The sequence below is a fragment of the Scomber japonicus genome, chromosome 12, assembly GCF_027409825.1.
Source record: "Scomber japonicus isolate fScoJap1 chromosome 12, fScoJap1.pri, whole genome shotgun sequence".
Classification (NCBI taxonomy): Eukaryota; Metazoa; Chordata; class Actinopteri; order Scombriformes; family Scombridae; genus Scomber; species Scomber japonicus.
This window is the reverse complement of record NC_070589.1, coordinates 25,469,509-25,490,865: the sequence shown is the minus strand read 5'-3', so window position 1 is coordinate 25,490,865 and position 21,357 is coordinate 25,469,509. Positions and strand designations below refer to the sequence as shown.

At 39.3% G+C, this 21,357-nt stretch overlaps 1 protein-coding gene across 1 annotated transcript in view; it reads left to right on the top strand.

Moving 5' to 3' along the window:
• LOC128368593 (collagen alpha-1(XI) chain-like) overlaps positions 1-21,357 on the top strand; it is an 83,334-nt gene that overhangs the window by 17,349 nt on the left and 44,628 nt on the right. Inside the window, exons 5-22 of the mRNA XM_053329441.1 lie at positions 2,275-2,403; positions 6,132-6,221; positions 6,531-6,629; positions 9,084-9,380; positions 10,521-10,586; positions 11,532-11,573; positions 11,947-12,009; positions 14,577-14,651; positions 15,213-15,296; positions 16,554-16,610; positions 17,286-17,339; positions 17,517-17,570; positions 17,933-17,986; positions 18,124-18,177; positions 18,937-18,990; positions 19,123-19,167; positions 19,970-20,023; positions 20,125-20,169. Coding sequence (XP_053185416.1) covers positions 2,275-2,403; positions 6,132-6,221; positions 6,531-6,629; positions 9,084-9,380; positions 10,521-10,586; positions 11,532-11,573; positions 11,947-12,009; positions 14,577-14,651; positions 15,213-15,296; positions 16,554-16,610; positions 17,286-17,339; positions 17,517-17,570; positions 17,933-17,986; positions 18,124-18,177; positions 18,937-18,990; positions 19,123-19,167; positions 19,970-20,023; positions 20,125-20,169 — 1,416 coding nt within the window. The remainder of the gene's footprint in view (positions 1-2,274; positions 2,404-6,131; positions 6,222-6,530; positions 6,630-9,083; positions 9,381-10,520; positions 10,587-11,531; positions 11,574-11,946; positions 12,010-14,576; positions 14,652-15,212; positions 15,297-16,553; positions 16,611-17,285; positions 17,340-17,516; positions 17,571-17,932; positions 17,987-18,123; positions 18,178-18,936; positions 18,991-19,122; positions 19,168-19,969; positions 20,024-20,124; positions 20,170-21,357) is intronic.

The following is a 21,357-nucleotide window of genomic DNA, read 5'->3' as shown; positions in this document are numbered from 1 at the left end:
ATACCGTGGCTGAATGGCTGTTATTGTAGTTTTTATACTCTATTTAGCTGGTTAGAGGTTTAAACTGTCAAACTTTCAGTCACAAGATCACTTTAACATTTACTGTCCAGCACCTGAGCAAAAGAAACTTAGTCCATTTGAATAATCTTGAAATACCCAGTCCAGTATTAAGGATACAGGGTATAATTATTTAAGGATATTATAGAGGCTACAGTATGATGTTGATGATCAGCATGATCATATATGTGAGAGAGAGGTTAATAGAGTGCATTTGTTGGTTCCTTTTTTTATCACCTTTTTAATACTTCCTGCAAGTCCTATCCTATGACTTTATGACAACAACAGCAAAAAACATCAGCTTTAGTCGTTATTGGTTTGAACAAATGTGTAGTTTTCAAACTTCTTTCATGTTACCTTTGGGAGCTAGAGCTTTTCTTATCTGACATGTGTTTTACGCCAAGATCCTCTGGAGTGTAGAGTCCTGTAAAGAACCACAAGCTCAGAAAAACAAGGCCTCATCTACCTACAGTCAGTCTAGTCTAAATTTCAACATCATGTAAATAGTAATGGAACACCTTTATTATGTTGAACAATTCATGCCTAGAAAAATGTTTTCTTGTGTGAGGTAGGGCTCCACGAGTGAGTGATAACCAATATAGACTTATTTATTAATGGCACAACTCATAAAGTACCACAGTGGGTAAACTGAAGCTTACTGAACATCCATCTCTCAGCTTATATGTAAAATGTTAGCATGTTTATATTTCCTGGTTGTCGTCTCAAAACCCTGTTGAGATTTACTGGTCAGTATGATAGGAGCAGGAGGCAGTGAATATCTAATGTGTTCCAGAGGTCTAAGCTTGTACAGATGTTGCCTCCTGTAATTTAATGCAATCTGCATGTATGCGCTTCCTCTTTAGGGGCCACCGTGATCGTGGCCTCCTTTCACCTGCGCGCAACACTCATTTTCCCCATTTATTTGTCCTCTTTTTAACTTATTCCAGGTGTATTTTCGAAAGGCTTGTCAAAGCACCGTTAGAGGTAGATGCAGGTCAGCTGAGGTACCCGTATGGTTGATGGGTATAGATAACATCATGCGTATCAGTGGTATAGTAGTTCTTGGTTTAGAAATTCCTTAGGAGACGATCATGGAAAAAGAGCCTTTGGCTGATGGAAGGGTTCGGAGTGGGGATCTAATTTCCTTTTCCAAAAGCTCATGAAAAACAGACGGCCTCAGATAAGTACAGACCTTGGTTATTTATCTGCTGTGTAAGGGGACTTGCCGTCCCTAATGGCTGAGTGAGGGGACTGTACAATAGTTCTCTTTTAAAAGCTTACAGACTCCCCTAAAGCCTTGATTTATTCCATAAAGTTATATGTAATTAATAGTCAGGAGACAGCCTCTAGAACTGAACAACATCCTCCTTGTTTTGTGGTCACATTTTATTATCACCACATTGGTGCAAAGCTGTTGTAGTCAGGAAGAAGGTGCATACTTCAAGGATATTAACATTTGGTTTCTATTTGTGCTAATGAAAATTTTAAAAAAGCGTGTTCTCTGGAGAAATTGTGGAGATTGGAGATTGTAAGGTTGTAAGGTAGGTAAAGTTATTTTGGGTGTCCAGCATTCAGGTGTTAGTTTCATTCATTTTCAGCATGGATATGGGATATGATTTGCAGTTGAAGTACTTCCTAGGTTTGTGTACCTGTTCCCTGTGTATATAAAAGATGAAATGTAAGGAATGAGGTCAACTGACTCCTGAGGAGCTTTTAAATCATATCAAATTACTTAAACAGCCTAAAAGTCTGGTGTATGTGTTACGGCTAAAAGTGTGTGAAAGATGAAGATTAAGCGTTGTTGAAACCTGATAAGGTTAAGTCAGCCAACTTGAATTCTGGATCAATTTTGCATGAATTTAGCTACTATGCTGTGGGCCTTTGTTGTCAGTAACAATAACAAAGTGTTCTGTATTGGCTGCAGTTTTAATCCGTGCCTCTGAGTTTCTTCTCTTCAAAATCAAGAGTGGTTGAGACTCCTGGGTATTGTAGTATTTTGAGTATTTTGCCAAACCAAACTGGAAAAACATGATTTCTCAGAAACTAAGTTGAAATGAATAAAATTGCTGGCTATAACATAGACCTATAGTATCATAAATTATCGATGAGGCTTCTATGTGGAAGAACATTGAGGATAAAAGAAAAAATTTGACATGGGAATTCACAGAGACTCTATATTCTGCTGACAGGCTGTTTTTCTTCTCCTTCTTCTTCCAGGGTGACATCCAGCAGCTGCTGATAGTGGAAGACCCCAGAGCAGCCTATGACTACTGTGAACACTACAGCCCTGACTGTGAAACCCCCAACCACCACGACACCCCACAGGCTCAGGAGCCTGAGGACGAGGTCAGTATCTTGAGGGGACGAAGGCAAACTGTGGGAGACTTATTGACACTATGAGGGAGGAGTAATTGTCCGGAGGGAGGGAAGGAGGGAAAGTTTAGCTGGGACAGGGAAGGGGAAGTAGGGAGGGTTTAGAGTTGTTTGGACTCAGGAGAGGATAGGAGGGAGGAATAGTTGTAGTGAGGACAGGAGGGAGGGAAACAACAAGGAAGAAAATATGGTAGCTGGATATTTCTGAAGGATAACAGGCGTTGTGAAAAGACCTTCAGACTTGGGTGTAGTTTGTAAAAATTTGGGAAGCAAAAGATGAACTAAGAGAATAAAATGTGTGACCAACCCAATCCCCTTGAGTTGATGAAAATTAAATATAACTATATAAAAAAAGACATTTGTGTAAAAGAATATAAATAATAATGAAACTCTCTATTTTTGAAAGCAGCATCTAAGATTTAAAACCTATGGTTGGGTGTTTCCAAGGGCATCGGGTTTCCAACACTTGGAAGCTATTGTTGTTAGGAGATGAGCTGTCAACTGTGCTATTTGCTAGAGAGCATCATACAGAATAGCCAAGGATCTTTGATGCAAGATACGCCCCCCCCCCCCCCCTTTCTAATGTTAAAAATCTGGAAAGTGTTAAGCCTGCAAGCTAGGCTGAGCTAGGTTAGCCAGGTATTGTTGTCAAAATGAAGACTATATAAACTTTTTTTTCTCTTTTTGGTACTCAAATCTATGACCAAATCTGTACATAAGTCAAAGCAAACATCAGCAATATATATTTACTCATTTCTTTACAAAGGTCAGTTTTAACTTCAGTTCAGATTGTAAAAAAGGAGGCTAGTATGGTTTGAAAGAGGAGGGAAAGGCAAATATATGATGCTTTTCAGTGCAGGGGACTTGGTGGGGGGTAGGTGTTACTTGAGATCCAACAGTTAAACTCATCACATTTCTCCTAACTTGTTTTGAACATTTTTCCTTTAACACACTTGTAACATAAACTAAGGTCTGTGACAGCTAATAGTAATACGTTTCCAACTGCCAAAAAAAAGAAGAGAAAAAAGAACTACAATATTCTGTGATCCTTAAATGTTATAACAAACACTTCCTCAAGGCATAAGTACTTTGACAGAGACAGGCAGCTTCTACGGCAACTCTAATCTGTCTCTTTCTTTACTCTGTGTTTTACTGATGGAAACATGCTGACATATCAAAACACATTTGAGAGTTTGAATTCATCCTCTGAAATTTGCATTTTATTGCCACCGGCTCCAAAACATCACTTGTAGCCTCTTTAGTCAAATCTTTCAATTGAAATACAGTGCTTTATGTCAGAGCCTCATTTTTCTTTTTTCTTTTTCATTTTTTGTTACTTTGCTCGTTCAAACCTTTCAGTAGACTGACATTTTCCTTCAGTATTTCACTAAATAACTGATGAGCTCACACTGGAAACTTTTCCCTTTTCCCTGCCACGAAGTCTGAGCCCACTTTGGAGTGGCCCCGTGATTTATATCACTAACGAGTTCTGCAGGCTCTGCCCAGACTCCCAGGGAAATTTAAGCTTTTCCTTCCCCAGCTAGACTCCCAGTACCTGGAAAAGCAGACTTGAGATCGTTGCTTCACGAAAAATCAGGAGCCGGACCCCTATTTGAAAATATTGGCTGTACAGTGGGTACCAGTCCTGGAAAATATAGCTTCATCTTCTAGTTACTCTCAAGCGCCAAAACAAGGAGCTTGTCAATTCTAAACAGACAGTAGGGAGCATTTTGGTTTCATGAACATTGTAAATCTGGTTTACTCATTGTCAGTCCTTGTACAGTTATAACAGGAATGTTCTTCCTACATTCCAACCCAATATTTTGTAGAATTATTTACTCTCTGAGAATTGAAAATATTTCCTCCAGATTACATAAACTGCACAAACAGTTTGTTTTTAACTGATCGAGATCCCTTAGTACATATTTAACTAAACATCTACAGTTTTTCAAAAGCGTGGAGCGTGGCTTTGACCTTATCGTCTGAAGATGCTCTTTGACCTAAAGCACGCCGTCTTGCAGTTGTCAGCCACATGTCCACAGCTGCGTTAAAAGAGGAAGAGAGCGTGATGCAGGAGGGGGCTTTTTTATGAGCACACTTCAGTATTTATGCCTTTCATCCAAATCTGTGGTGAAGACCTTCAGCGCAGCCAAGCACTTCGACACCATAAATCTTTACAAATCCTTCCTTCATTCCCTATATTTCTCTGTCTTTCTCCTTGACCCTTTCTTTCTCTCTGTTTCCTTCTCAGTCAGTCTAGCTGGTCTGGCCAGGGCTTCTCTTTTGAGTGACCTCTCTCTGGGCCACAGCCACTGAACGGAGGCCAGGCCAGCATTGCAGCAGGCCATGGAACTTGTATTATTTTTATGAGCTTAGCAGTTGTTCATGGGACTAATATTTATTCCTGTGCTGATCGAGCAATGCATATCATGGGCTGGTCTGTTAACTTAATCTGCCTCCCCACTATTTTGACAGTGGTCTGAGAACTTCCAGAAAAGAGGCTCACCAGGAGGAATTTTAAGTGTTTGACACAGGCCTTAGTGGTCAAATTGCGTAATAGTTGTGGGCAATGAACCAATAAATGCCACTTGGCATTAGTCATTTAAAGGAATAGGTCCATATTTGGGGAAGTAAAAGTAAAATGACAGGAATAATGACAATCTAATATCTCTCTATCAAGCTGGAGCCAGGAGGTGACCCGCTTAGCTTTGACTCAAGCCTCTTATTTAGCTTAGAAATGAGAATAGTATTGATCTTCTCATCCAAATCTGGGCAAGGAAGGATAAAAAATATATTTTACAAAATGTAAAACTAGTCTTTTTAGGAGACCTTAAAGAAATAGGCTGATTGGGAAGACTCTAAAATTTTAAATAAAGGGATAAGTTAGCTAAATTGTATAATCAATATCGGTTGTGGGCAGTCCCCAACAAATGTCAATAGAGCTAATGGCCCTTGTTGAAAGCAACAAGGAGTATTAGCCTCAGGCTTATGTCATTGTGTGGTGTGACCTGTCATGTTGAAATTATTTCTGAAGTATACATAAACCAAAACATAATATTCAAGCTTGTGGACTGTTTTAGAAATGAACAGGAGAGAACATGTTATTTTCACTGAAGCCCTACCATTTTTCAAAACAACTATTTTACCCCCTGCTACTGTTTTCTGTGTTTCCCACATGATCTACTAACCTGCAAAAAGTCAGGAAAACAGATTTCTGTTTTAATTGGCCCATTAATGACAGCTGCAGGCCATTGTTGGCATACAAAGTATGAAGTGGAGACATGTTTTCACTGGCATCACATTAACCCTCTAACATGTTGGAAGCAAACAAGAATCTTACTTGCTGTTTGCTTGGTTATGGACATGAATCTCTCATGGGGTCATTTGACACTCATAGGGTGAGGCTGGGAGAGGAAGCATCAAGGAACGCTGTATTCATCCATATTTAAATTGCTCATATGGATGTGATATTTTCCCCTTCATCATTTGACCATGTTATTTCTAAAATAGCATGACAACACATAATAATAACACATATTATTGTAATTATTTGATGATTACATTTGGTTTAAACTGGTTTGAGGATGACATGCACTTACATGCCATGTAAATAATGTACAATATGTCTCTGAGACATGGTGCTGCCTTATTTACATGATTGCACTGACTGACTGATTTCCCCCCGTCCCTTTTCCTTACAGTACACTAACTATGATTATGGTGAGCCCTATGAATACAGTGAAGGAGGGGTAGCCACTGACATTCCCCCAACTGAAGGAGCCAACACTGAGGTAACACCTCTTCTAATATAGTTATCATGGCTGTTGTCATGAATAACACATGTACCAGCACGTGATTTCTTGTGGTCAACCTTTACGTCTTTCCTTGCCCTATCGTTCTCTGTTGATTTAATAGTCTATTTTGATGTCATATTTGTCTGTTTTGATCTCAGTTTAATATATGCTGTATTTTCCAAATACACCTTAAAATAGGTGCACCAAAAGGTGCTAAGGATAATGATATAACAACATTGAATAAATATTTACCTTTGTCAAATCAGTAATACTTTATTTTGTGTGCTGTGCCTGCTCCAATTTCAGACAAATGTGGGTGGGGACTACTACACGGGTGAGTATGACTACACCACAGTGGACGGAAATCAGCCTGAAACCCCCACAGACAATGCAGGACAAGGCCAGGTAACTTTTCACATATACATATATTTATTTCCAAACTGAAAATATACTGTATATAAAGATGGACATAACAAATCTTAATGTCACCTATTGGTTTGCATTGGAGACAGTTTGAATTGCTGCTTATGGTCAGTGCCATCTTTTCTGTTTGGGGCCAGGACCTTCCAAATAAGTAGAAAGAGGGTGAAATACGATCCACTACCTTGGACACAAGCTACAGTAACACTAATTTACTTCAAACACCAAATGGCAATACCTGTGCTAACTTTAGCTAACTAACATGGCAGGTATCTTTATCAAGTAACATTAAACTTACCGAAATACTCAAAAATAGTCTGAATCAGTGTGAGTCCTGGAGCTGGGCAAAGCAGCAGGTGAGCCAGCTGTCAATTACAGCTGTTAATGCCCACATGGAAGATACAGTATCAAAGCTAATATTTGTCTTTATATCGTATTAATCGAGCAATCATTTCCAAAATGATCTCCAGGGCTTAAATTTAGCAATTAAGATGATAATGAAAAAAATTACTGACTCTCTAGAGAGAAGTTGATGCTTTTTGAATGGGAGTCTATTGGAGCCAGGGATTTTTTGGAGCCAGCACATAGCGACCATCAGTGGCATTGCACCTTAAGAGACTTCCACATTGGCTTAAATTCCAAGCCGTGGTTGTTGCCACTTAGTTCAAAGCTGTCCCATGGCAAACACTGATTTGTGCATCAGCTGACTTGGCCCTAACATCCAAATTCCTAGTTTTAAATTACTGTTTTGAAATTTTATCTGAATAGAATTATTTCAAAATCAAAATTGTTAAGCTTCACCACCAACAAAAACATATTTTTATTAACTTCATTGAAAGTTGAAACCCAATGTCTGACTAAGATAAAAGTGCTTTCCCCCATCTTGATTTCCATGAGAAATCGACTCCATCACATAGAGCCTGGATAAAGACCGAAGCACGAAAACTTTGTCATTTAATGAACTGTAACCAATGGAAAATCAGTAGACAGACACATCCCCTATGTTTCTGCAATATCCTGAGTTTGGCAGATCCTGTCCTAATTTGTGCTAAACCATCACATAAAACACAACATAATGAGGAACATTTGGGGGTTAAACTAAAACAATATGGCTGTATGCTTTGCCAAATAAATGTCTGCCGACTGAATTGTGATGTACCTTGAGGTGGACAATGTAGCTACACTCAGCTTGAGATATGTTCATTGAAAGAGACAGGCCAGAGGGCTACGAATGGAAACTAACTATATACCATCCCATGTTGGAACACTTGTCTGATTACTGAAGGCTTTAATGCACTGGACAACGTTTTAGACAATGACATAGTGTCATGCTGTCCATAGACCTGAAACAAGACAAGAAATGCTATTGACAGATGCTTGTAATTACAGTGTTTTGTGTTTTCAGTGAATAATTGAAGTCATATTCTATAGTCTGTATAGACATTTGCATTTTATTTTGGGCATTTTACATTGGGTGTCACTATTTAAAATTGATAGTAGACGCTATAACCTCTGCTGGCAGTAGTTTGCTCAAACTACAGCAGATTCTATAAGTGTTGTCAGATGCCCAATTGTGGAATTAAAGTTTTTGTAATTATATAAAATAAATGCACATTACACTAATGTAAATGTAATATGTAATAATAAGATCTAACAGTAAGAGAAAGAGAAATGGACTGGTGTTTTAAAAGTTGAGTTTAAACCCTTTATATAGAAATCTTTAAAAAAAATCCTGATTCATTACTTGTTAAGAACATGGAAGCACTCTAACAAAATATTTAGCCTCTTATAAGTATGCTTAGATGTCTTGGACTATGATTAGATCCCATGAAGTGAAATTTACTTTTGTGTTTTGCAATGTGCTCAACTGGTTTTCACTTCTTTGGGTCTTATGTAGTTCTTGAAAAATGTTTGTGAGTAAACATTTACATTTGAATGTAATAAAGATGTAAGTATTTAAGATTATGCTCTCTAAAGTACCCCACTAATCCTGGATATTGTCATCAGCATGAATGTATTTTCTATGTTGTCATGTAGTGCCATATTTAACTGTTAACCTTTTAAAAACATAAATGCACTATATTGGAACATTCCAAATGGTGCTTTGCGGAGAAATAAATTATAGCATATGATATTAATGTTAATAACAGTAACAGAAACAAATGACTTTCACGTATGTTGAGTTTAATGATGATGTCCCAAATTAGACACATGATAGTGTACAACTATGTTGAATCTTAATTAGGGAAATTTCAACTCAGTTGGTGAACCAATAATGCTTTCCTTGTTCACCAAAGTGCTAAAGGCTAATGCTTTACTGTGAATCATGTCATAAAAAACAAGCTGTTCACATGGTTTCATTTCACTAACCAAACCTCCATGTTCCTTCCCATCTTAACAACCCCTGTTGCCTCTTAATGATGCCTGGATTGATCGCAGAACTACGACGGGGTTGAAGATTACATCACTGGTGTGGAACAGGTTGGGGTGGACCCCACTGTTGCTGTGGATACTGCCGCAGTGGACGCCCAAGAGAAGGTGGATCCTGCCACAAATGTGTATGAGTTTAAGGAATACGACCTGAAGGAATATGACAACAAAGAGTTTGTAGAGAAGCCATATGACTATGGTGACTATGGCGATTACGGCACCACTGACGCCAAGCCTACACCTTCGACATATGAGGAGCCGTTTGGTCCTGGTGTACCAGCAGAGACAGACTTCAGACAAAGCAGTGTAAGTGGTGGGGTATGGAAATATGGAGGTTGGGAATGTGGGAAAATGGAAAAGATGCTGGTGGTATTGTTTGATGGGGTGCTTGCGGTACCCGTTTTGTTTGTTGTTTCTAACGGTATCGAGTTATAGCTTTGAGCATTCTTGCATGCACATGTAGCAAACATAAATACGCCAGCAAGTAAAGACACACACCTTGTCTATCTAAGTCTCCTACAGATAAACAGATGTCGACCCAGCTGTCAGCACAGACACACCCTCCATAACCTCTTGACCCCAATGACCTCTGCTGTTTATTAAAGACAGCTTCTCCCTGGTTATCCCACCAATGATCTGTTTGGATTACCTGATGACAAACTAAGTCCTAGCAAATGTTTGTCATATCCATTTAGATCAATATCTAAAACCAGACTGGAATATCTGCTGAGCCTGTGTCTGTAGTGGCTAGTTTCCAGCTCCTTCCTTGCCTCAGGATCCAGATTCTCAGAGGCAGGAAGTGACATGGTCTCTGTCTGGATGTTGGCTCGAGATCTGTCTGCCCTGGGTTAATCTCCACCGCTCTATTAGAACTCTCCACCCCACAATCCCAGGACACCGCAGCCCTACTCCATGACTTTCCCAAAAACAGTTCCTCTTCTGATCTAAAGTGTACAATCTAATGGGTTTTTTGGACACACTGCTGTAGGTGGTTTGTGAATTCTTCTCATGTGAAGTCATTGTATGGATAGTGTCAGGTAACGACCCCTGCATTTGTGCACAGTTGGGGTCTTTTTTTTTTTTTTTTTTACAGTTAATGGCTTAAAGGAAGCTTAATAAATAGGAGTCAGACCAAAGTCTAAATTATAGCTTCTTGCAAAATGATTCTTGTGGTTTATTTTTCCAACAGGCTGAAAAAAAATCAGCGTTTTGCCTTAGCTAACGAAATCCTTTTAAGCATGCAGAACATGAGTCAGCATTCTTTTCTTAGAAGTTTTGTTGGTATTTTAAGTAAATCAACCTCTATAAAAAGGGTTACACCCTTCAGGATAGGGCATCTGCTGCTCTTTGGTCAAATTTCTTGGCTTTCAAACCATTAATGCTCTGTCTTAATCATTGATCCTATCACTATGTAAAAAGCTCTCCTGCTTTTTCTTATGTCCATAGGTCACTGGAGGTCAGAGTTACCTGGGAGAAAAAGGAGAGAAGGGTGAACCTGCTGTCATTGAACCAGTGAGTGATGTATTTTACTGCTCTTTGATCATAAAACTTACCGTTCAGTAGGAAGGCTTAGCTTTCTGCCTACCTACCTACCTCTCTCTCTCTCTCTCTCTCTCTCTCTCTCTCTCTCTCTCTCTCTCTATCTATCTATCTATGTGTCTATCTGTCTATCTATCTATCACTGCTTGCTAGATAGCTAGTGGGTTAGCTTGCCATCAGTCTGACATTTATTTGGTACATTTCAAAATGAATGTTGATTGGCTTTCTTGTCAACTAAAACTCTCCAACAGTTGTAAAGAATGATTTATATGAGCCCATAAAAATGCTAGATCAGATGATCTGCATATTTTCTGGGGAATATGTTTTCTTTTTTATATTCTCTTGGACAGATACAGTAAAAAAAATAGATCTCTCTCTTGTGAATATCTTACACTATTAAACCGGATGCTTTGATATCTGTTTTTCAGTAGTTTATGTATCTTTATTTTTTGCAGTTTCAGTGTAACTTAATTTTAGTTTTTATTTATTTAACAGAAGCAATGACAACGGATCTATCCATCCAGATGAGATGTAACTAGTTCTAATAGCCATAGACAAAACAACCACCATCTACACAAAATGCCCCACAACATAAGTTTTTTTGGAAGAAAATTCTATACAATTTACCATTACAGACTAAAATTGACTGAAATAGCAGCTTCAATTAACTTCTCTCCTCCCATACCATCACTGCCACCACAGCCTACCATCCAAATCTTTGACCGCACACGCACACATTTTAAAATACTGTATCAGATAGCTGAGCTATTGTTAACCTCTTGCTTGTAGCTATAAGTAAACTCCTAAACCTCAAACCCACAGTACTCACTGGCTTTCATTTCATCCCCCTATTCTCCATTGCCTTTGGATTTACAGGCTGCCCTATAATGCTACTGTATCCACTTTTTCCTTTTTCAGGGGATGCTTATAGAAGGACCCCAAGGAGCCCCCGGCCAAGCAGTGAGTATCACGTTCTCCCACACTCCTGTCTGCCTTCCACAGATGGAGAACAGCTAAAGAGGGAAAAAATGTCTTTATGGAAAGAGCGTCAACCCTGATCGCCAGTGAAGCTTGAGTTGGGAGAGACAGTGAAAGTGTGTATTTGTGCGTGAATGTGTGTACATCTGTGTCTGTCTGTGTGAGCACAAGAGTGAGTAAGAAGGGGGGTTGGGGGCTATTTTATTTTGAGGCTTATTTCTTTTTGAACCCATGTCTTTGCTTCTGTCTTTGTTGGCCTATGCATGTTAAGTATTGGATAGACTGACTGTGGTTGGAATGCTGGTTAGCAATACTCTGGGATATAATATGCTATGCTGTACGTGTGTGGTTTCAGGGTCTTCCTGGTACCCCAGGTTTGCAGGGTTCCTCAGGTCCCACAGGAGATCCTGGTGAGAGGGTGAGTAGAGGCTGACCTCATTTTAGAGCTGATTACAACTGTTTCTGAGAAGCTCTGTCACCCACTTTGTACTCATCATGCACATTTAAACTTTAATTATACCCCTAACAGCCAAATAAAAAAAATAAAAAAACATATCTGCATCAATTTATTCCAATTCTGAATAAGTTGTATATCAAGCAAGAAAAAGCCATAGTTCACATTTAGTGAGCCGTAATATACTGAAGTGCTAAGCCATCTTTAGCCATTCATCTTATTCTGGAATAATAGGAGTCAGCATATATATAAACACCCCTGCATTTGTAATCCTGCTGTCTTCCCCTTTATTGGAAAGTTGTGAAGTACAGTTTCAATGCCATGGAATGGATAAAACAATTGGATGCAGCTTGCTACTGCAGCAGGAGGGGGGAAGGGGGTTAGCAAGGAGGGGTGCAGGGAAATGAGATATGCCCATAAACTGTCAATATACCAACAAAGAAAAGTTCTGAGAAACAGCTGTGTTGGTATGCTACAGTATTTGTTCAAAGAGTTTGCTGTAAAATATGCAGATGCCTAAACTCCCCCAAACCCTTTTTCCCAGCACTGTGGGATTCCACTCATTTATTTGATTGATTTGATGACACAGAAAAAGTGCCGGTCCCCTCCAGAAGGCTGGATCTCAGCTTGTTTTTCCCAAGTGTGGTGATTGCCCCCCCACCCCTCTTTCATCACCCGTTTAGCACATCAATTCTGTCTGTGGGGGTTAACCCTTGAATTGCTGACAAAAAATATACAAACAGTATGACCAGCAGACCTCGCTAGTACAAAAGGCTCATTGTTCAACAGAGTAAAAGTGATTAGAAAATATTTTGTTGGTCTAAAGTCTGTCTCCCCTCCATTCATTTCCTCCCATGAGAAACTCTCTTGCGTAGGATGGACAGAGGGATTAAAAGTGACTTATTTCTGTAGTCTTATGGTTTTCTGTTGTGCAGTACCCGCCTGGACTCATTTTTTGATCGGCTCATTTCTGTCATGATAACCGTCTGCCTCCTTTCCCCTGAAACACAAGTTTCCCAGCCGCAAAGAGGCGTCATTAACACTAGATGCCGTTATGCTTACTGGAAATGCAATGCATGAAGAGTATTTACCACCTCTGGGTTAAGGCAGATCGCAAAACACATGGCATCAATTTGAGCCAGCAGTCTGACAATGCTTCACATGACAAGACTGCTAAATAGATCCTGGTTTCTCTGGAAACAGTGGGTACTACTTAGCCTAGATCTTTAAGATACATTTTTTGTCTTTATTAAATCAAAATCTAGTCTCCATTGTAATTTAACTGTCAATTCATTATTTAATGATTCAGTATAAACAATTTTTATGCAGTTTGTTTTTAAGAGTTTTAAGCCACACTTCAGGGGATGGCTCAGGTCTGTCACTTAAATATCTCATCAATCATTGGATAGATGACCATGAAATTTGGTACTGACAGTCACGGTCCCCAGAGGATAAATCTTAATGACTTTGGATACCCCCCTGACTTTTCATCTGCTGCAACAAACACTTTAGTTCATGACAAAATGTATCTAAAACTAATTACCCAATTCTTCGTAGCCCAGGCTCTATTTTGAACTTAATACTAACATGCTAACACACTAAACATTCCTAACTAGTGTTAGCATGCTGATGTTAGCATTAAGCTGAAGGCCCAGGGTACAGATGAGGATAGTAAAAACAGCTGTGCCTGACAAATTATAGCCTAGACCGATGAAAGTTAAGCCAAATCTGACAACGTAGAGCCGAGTCTGACGAGCGTAGACTGAGACGATGTCCTTAAATAGCAACTGCAAAGTGAGTCCTTGTGCCAAATATTTTTCCACATTTGTGGTAAGGATCTAAAAATATCGAAACTCTGTCTTCATTCATCCACCAATTTTATTTTCTGTGATGCAATAAACGTCATAGCCTCACTGGGCTGTGGATTTTTTAAATCTTGTAATAAAGTCAGTACTTTCCTGAAGGCAATATTCCTAGGCCAGCTTCTTTTCAGAAGCATTAGTTAGTAGCTTGGAATGAGCAACAACAATGCAGACTGTAGCAAAGTACCCTCCCATTTAAATTATTATTATTATAGATAAAGATGGGTTTGCTACGTAGAAATTAGTTGCTCAGTCTCTGCGCTGTTACTTGTGCTCTTATTTGTTACTACAGTTATCAGGTGCTTTTTGTTCTTCCTCTTTTTAATTTGCACTGAACCTCCAGGGGATTATAGAGAAGCAAAATAAATATTATCTCGTGGGAAAATAAATGGCTTGCTTAGCCACATTTAATTAATTGTTCCTAGCAGAGCTATGTACCGGCATACAAGTCAGCAAAATGATAGTTAATCATTTCCCTTAAAAACGTTGAGGATGTGATTTGTTTTCAACAAAATCCTATCAGTCCTTTTAAAAAAGCATTATTGTACTTAATGGGGATTCTGTTTATTGAGTGGCTGTTGACCTTACATAGCCGTCCTTATTGCATTACACATTCACTGAAAGAAACAACACTCTCTCACTCTCTCTCTTTCTCCACTGATTCTCCAGGGTCCTCCAGGACGTCCTGGAATTCCTGGTTCAGACGGTGTTCCTGGGCCTCCAGGTACCATTCTGATGCTTCCAGTAAGTCAAGCCGCTTTCCACAAGCCCACCGGGCTGTCTTATTTCCGTCACATACTATTCACTCTTCATCTCAGGCACTGGCCCATGAACTCACTTCATTTAGTAAAACTACCTCATAGCATCACCAGTAGGCCAAAGATCTCAACATTATTTTCTTTGGTTTACAAATCACTTACCTTGTAAATGTCAGTCGGTGCAATGGAGTGGAACCAGTGACTGAGGATTTGAAAGGCTTGGTGACACATATTTATACGTGTGTGTGTGTGTGTGTGTGTGTGTGTGTGTGTGTGTGTGTGTGTGTGTGTGTGTGTGTGTGTGTGCGTGTGAGAGAGAGAGACAGAGAGAGCTGCCAGTGCTTGTATACCAGTATGTGTGTGTGTGTGTGTGTGTGTGTGTGTGTGTGTGTGTCTGTCTGTCTGTCTGTCTGTCTGTCTGTGTGTGTGGTGACAGCTTTACAGACTTAACACACTCACTTGGGGGGACCATTAGACGTCTCACTCTGTAAAAAGGCACAAGTCAGTTTGTTTTTCATTATATTTCTTTTTGTTTTGTGGCTGACAGTTCCGTGCTGGCGGTGAGGCACACAAGGGACCTGTGGTTACTGCCCAAGAAGCTCAGGCTCAGGCAATCCTATCTCAGGCCAGAGTAAGTACCAATGTCTGTTTTTTGCTATCTTTCTCTCTGGGGGGAAAAAAAAGGAAAAAAGGAAAAAGGACTGTTTTTAAATTATCCAGAACCTGTAGTGAATAATAAATGAACCAATCACTATTCACAAGTCCCACTTATCCAATAAACTGTCTGATTACCAAATATGGGTCTTACAGTTGAGTTGTGCAGCTTACGTTGTATGTAAAGCCACAGCAGATGTTCACACCCACTCAGTGATCCTGATAACCATAGAACTGTTGAAAAATAGGTTGAATTATGTGGCTGTAAGCAAGGTGTGACCTATAGAGGAACACATGGAGATCATTAAGTACTAGACAAACACTTCTCATTCACACATTCACAACACTCTATGGAGCTGGTGAGCTGCCAAAACTCATGTTAAGTAATGTCTAGAAAGCACTTGTCACCTTTCTATATTTTCTTTTATTCCTGAGGTTTGGCTTTAAAGGAAGGAAAAAGGGAAAAATGTCAAAACTTGTAATTCTTTTTAAATACAAAGTGAATAAGTGATACAAATTGCTGAACTTATTCTTTTAGAGGTATTTACAATCTGGAAGTGTTCACCCGTGCGTCTGTATTGATTTGTTTTCCTCATCCCTGCACCTTAACAACCACAATGCACATACAATATATATGTCTTATTGAATCTTTAGTGCGGTGTAAAGCATGAATTGCTTTCCTTTGAATTAGCAAATTCACCCATTCAGTAATCAGGCTGCAAATACACTCCAGACAACTTTTTTGGCAGGACTACACTGTGGTCAACCATGAGTAGGAACAAAGACCAAAGTGGTAAACCGTGAACAAGAACAAAGTAAAGTTTGCACACTGTATGGTTTCATGCTGTCCAGAGATTAAATGGAGGGCTTTTTATTAGCCTTTGCTTTATTATTTGCAGAGCCCTTTTGGTATTAAGTCCAGTTAGTTTCATGACATTGTGTGAACTGAAGTATAACAAATCCCTGCTTTATTATATGGACAATATATAGCAATTTTTAAAATCCATACTGATTGTAAAACATAAATAAAACTAAAGACAACTTATTAAGAAAAGTTTCTAACTATCAAAAGTTTTTTTTCATCAGGCCAGAACAGATGATTTAAAGATCATGTTAAAGTATGCAGTTGTGCAAAATATATGTTATTATTCCTTGTGCTAGGAGTACAAACATGTGGAAATGTCAGCCCTGCTGGTGACCAGTGTTTTATGGGTTGTTTCTCTCTGATCCACAGCTGACTATGAGAGGTCCTCCAGGGCCAGCAGGCATGGCAGGAAGATCTGGTCCTTTGGTGGGTATCTTTCAAACACTAATCCACAATCACAGACATACAAACACCATTGATCCTCTTGCTGTCCATTCATTTCACAGTTAATAAAAAAAAAAATCGGGTATTAGTGCTTCTTCCTCTTAAATCTTCAGCTCAAAACATCTTTTGTACATGCCAACACATCGCCCTCTCCCTCTGCCCTATCTGTCTGTGAGGAAATTAGATTTTGTACCATCAATACCTGATATGAAAATTGAATATAAAAAATTATTTTTAAAAAACAAACCTTAATCAAATACAAATACTTTTCTAACACATTAAAGGTTATTTGTTATAGTTACAGGATAATCTCACACACATTGTATTGTGTCTTGTCAGCATGTCTTGTACACTGCCAAGGCTTTATTTCTTTCTCAAACAACACATGAATGTTACACCAATCCTGTATTTCTTGGATGGGGGGGGGGGGGGGGGGGGGAGTTTAGACACATGGAAAGATGCTCCAGGAGGTCTCTCTGTTCTATATTTATGATCCAAGTTTGAAATCTTACATTATGTGTGTTTGGATTTGCATTGGGTTGTAGTCCAACCTAGATTATACTGGTTTCCCTGCCAAAAGATGGGATGACAAAATATTTGGCTTCAGTAAAGACATATTCATTCACTCTGTGTGTCTTTCTTGATATTTTTCAATAGGGAGGTCCTGGTGCTCCGGGACTTAAAGGTGACAGCGGGGACTCTGGACCACAGGTGAGAAGTGTCAATATACGTCTCTTGAATAAAGTTGAACATGTTTCATCTTTCATCCAATCTTTAACTTTAATACATCACAACATAAACAGACAGACGATAACATGAATAATATTTTAATGTTCATTGTTCAATCTTTTTTTATTTATTCAAACATTTTAATGTTTTTTTCCATAGGGACCCAGAGGTCTTCAGGGACCAACTGGCCCCCCAGGAAAAGCAGGAAAGAGGGTAAGAGGGTACTTTGAAACTGGGTCCAACCAGGAAATGTTATACTCTTTAATGTTATTGTTTATTTATGATTTATTACTAATATTTCAGGCTAATAAGAATGCAAGGATCAATGCTTCGGTGCCCAAAGGCAGGCGCCTGTCTAGTTTAAAACATGGCCCTATTTCAAATAAGTCAGCTGCACCCAATAATCGTCTCTCTGTGTTGTGTAAATTCGTAAAGTCATGTTTATTTAACTATAAACCAGTTAGAAAGATGATAGCATTGTCCCTGTGTTTATTCTGCACAACCATGCAAGATAATTAAATCTTTTTCTAATGTGATTTCCATGTAGCTTGACATGATTTTCATGTGTCCTCCAGGGTCGTAATGGAGCTGATGGTGCTCGAGGAATTCCAGGAGAGGCAGGGGCCAAGGTAAAGTACACATCATGTTATCTAGAAGTCCTGTGTCTGTGTGCTGCATTTGATATGTTTTTTGTGATGCCCTGTGTTGGAAAAAATGAAACCTGCCATAATGACTAATAAACCAAACTGTTACTGTGCTGTTTCAGGGCGACCGAGGTTTTGACGGCCTCCCTGGTCTTCCTGGAGAGAAAGGACACAGAGTAAGTATGAAGAGAGAACATTTTTGGGTTTCTATCAGGGTTTTTGGTAACTATCAGGGTCAGAGGACCAACAACATCATTAAAGACTGTTATCTGTTTCCAAAAATAAGAATCTCTCATATTTCTAGCCGCAAATACTCATCGATCACAGTCCTTGCTGCCTTCCTGTCTTTGATGCAGCATCAGGGCTGATTGGTAGTTCAAAGGCCACCTCCCATCTGTCTCATGTACAAGTGTTGACAGATATGAATTCTAAACCAGTGGAACTCATTAGGACATTTGACGCAGTTACAAGAGGTGGGACCGACTCCAGACCCAGTTGGGCTGCCTTTAACCAGGCCTGAAGGAGTGCTGAGCTTGGTGTTTGTGGAATTTGGGCCTGAGTAGAGAGTCAGAAGAGAGAGGACAGAGATCACAGAGGGGTATTTCGAGACATGCTTTCATTCCTTATCCTATACTGAGTAATTACAGGGTCACCAGAGGTAGGCAAATCCTTATAGGGAACTATAAATAGGGAAACCATGTAGGTCCATGCCAATTGTGGTGAACATGCTTAGATTAAAGGCAGTTTTGTTGCCCTCTTTTTAACATCTACTCTTTATGTTGCCTGAATTTTTGACCCATACCATATTTTTTTTCATAAGTGAAGATTTGCGATTTTTTCCTCACTTAGCTTCAGGGTTCAAGCTTATGGACTTTAGAGTGGCTGCCACTCCCTCTCTTTGTTAATATGTCTTTTCTGTGATATTTCCTCTCCAGGGAGAACTTGGCTCTCAAGGTCCTCCAGGACCTCCAGGAGAGGATGGCCAGAGAGTAAGTAGTACCCCAGCTCTAAAATATACTCTCCTGTTCTCAGCAGCCTTCAAAAATATTCTGCATTCCTGAATAATCCAAGCTTTCTCATTCTATCCTTGTAACTCACTCTTTATTTTTTTTGTCACAAAGGGTGAAGACGGCCAGGTTGGACAGAGAGGTGTGGCTGGAGAGAGTGTAAGTAAATTTATTGTCATCTGTTGACATAATGAGACAGGATTGTTAAAGTACAGATTATAGAGCGTCATGGCAAAGATAAGAATAAAATGAATATATCAACTATATGTTGCTCCTTTACTGCTACAGCCCCCCCCCCCCCCCACACACACACACACTTTAACATTCATTTCGGCAATTACCTAAATGAACACGCCCTCCTCTCTTCTTGCAACTGTAACAACATTCCTGTCTGCAAGGACCATTGCATTTGTAATATGACTGTGCCAAGTCAGAATGGCTTTGAATACTAGAACAGAAAATGAGACTGGGAAATTTGTTTTTCTGTCATTACCCATGAGAAACTGCCATAATCTGCCTGTTTCAGTTCAAACGGACCATAAAGTTGCATGAGAAATGATTTGCTCCCTGTCATATGCAAAACAACATTGTCCAGTTGAAGAAATTGTTGCACAGCATTTCATCATACACTGTCCATGAGATGAAAGAGCAAAGCAACTGCTCTGATTGAGAGTGCGTGACTCTCAACTGAGATGTTGAGATAAGAAACAACTTTCATGCTCATTCCCTGAATTGCACCTGCAGTTACTATAGCTGACCACTTGAGGTCAGCATTTTACATACCCCAGTCTCATCACTTTTAAGGATTTTCAGTGCAACTAATGGAAAGTATATTATGTGTTTGACATTTATTTCCTATTTTTAAATAAAACACACATTTTCAGACAGATTATAGTTTGGCTATATGTTTAAGCAGTTTTTAAATTAACTTCCTCAACATCATGATTTTCTTCATATACAGGGTCCTAGAGGTTTGCTTGGCCCAAGAGGGTCTGCAGGTCCATCAGGACAGCGTGTATGTACATCTCCCATATCACTTAATGCTTATACTACTCATAATATTCATTCTAGCTCCATTAAACTGCAACTTTCTTTGTGGAATTTTGATCCCTGTAGGGTCTTCCTGGACTTGATGGGCAAGCTGGTCCTAAAGGAAACATGGTGAGAAATACGTTTTTTGTGTTTATATATTTAGCTTGAGAGGCATTGAAATTAAATGCAAACATTTGTCACGACCACCTAAAATATTATTCTAATATTATTAGTTATTTTGCCTGCCTGTGGCAGAATGACAACAATGGAGTACATAACTTATTTGCTGATTAGAGATGGTAGTTGATGGCAGGGTGTCTTATCAAAGATTGCGTACCTTTTCCATAAACTACAAAGCCTGCTTAGGGAAGAGGCCATGATGAAGCTGCCTTCAGCTGTAGTAAGGGATGAAACAGAAAATCCTGTTTGTGCATGGTCCCATCACGCATTCAGCTTTCCGGAGGGTCCCAGTGGGAGCGTTGAATAAGGGTAACAGATGATTGGTCAAGACAGCTAAATAAGCCCACACATTGTCTGTGGTCACTGAGTCACTGGGCTGAAGAAACAAGCAGCTGTTTAAAGGACACAGAACAATAGAAAATTGGTTGTGGTTTTCATTAATTTCACTTCAGTATTGATCTCAATATATTGCACTTAAAGGGAAATTTTCTTTCTGTTAATATGATAATTTCTTAAAACTTTGTCAGCTATGTTGTAGAAATATGCACTTATATTTGAAACTACAATAGTGCCTTATGACAAGAGAAAATTGAGAAAAAGACTGGATTCCCTATATTGCTTTTCAGGGGGAATCCCGCAATGCCAAGAATGCATCTAGTCCAATCTGTCGCTAATGTTTTGTTTACGGTGACTGGTAAGCAGAGACAAAGTACTATGTCATGTTTTTCCTCACCGATTCTGGGTATACCATACTGGTGTGCAAATAATCAGTTTGTAGATCATGGCAAACTTACCAACAGTTGCATGCAAGCCAGAATGTTGCCAGTGTAGTCAAAAACCTCACAGTCTGCTGTTTTCATTTAATCTTGGATTGGGAAACAATTTTAGATAACGATGTGAAAAACTGCAAGCAAACACTTTCTTTTACTCATTTTGGACACTGAGAAACCAGGACCTAAGTGTTCACTGTTGTGCTGCTCTGTATTCAGAACTGGTAAAGTCTGATATAATATTCTCTTAGAAAACAAAGTCAGGTTTCAGGGTGGAGTTTTCTGTTCTGTCTCCATTCTCTCTAATGATCCTCAATGCTGCAAAGCCTACAGCGCCCTTCTTGTGGCTCCTGCTGATGCCGTGGTC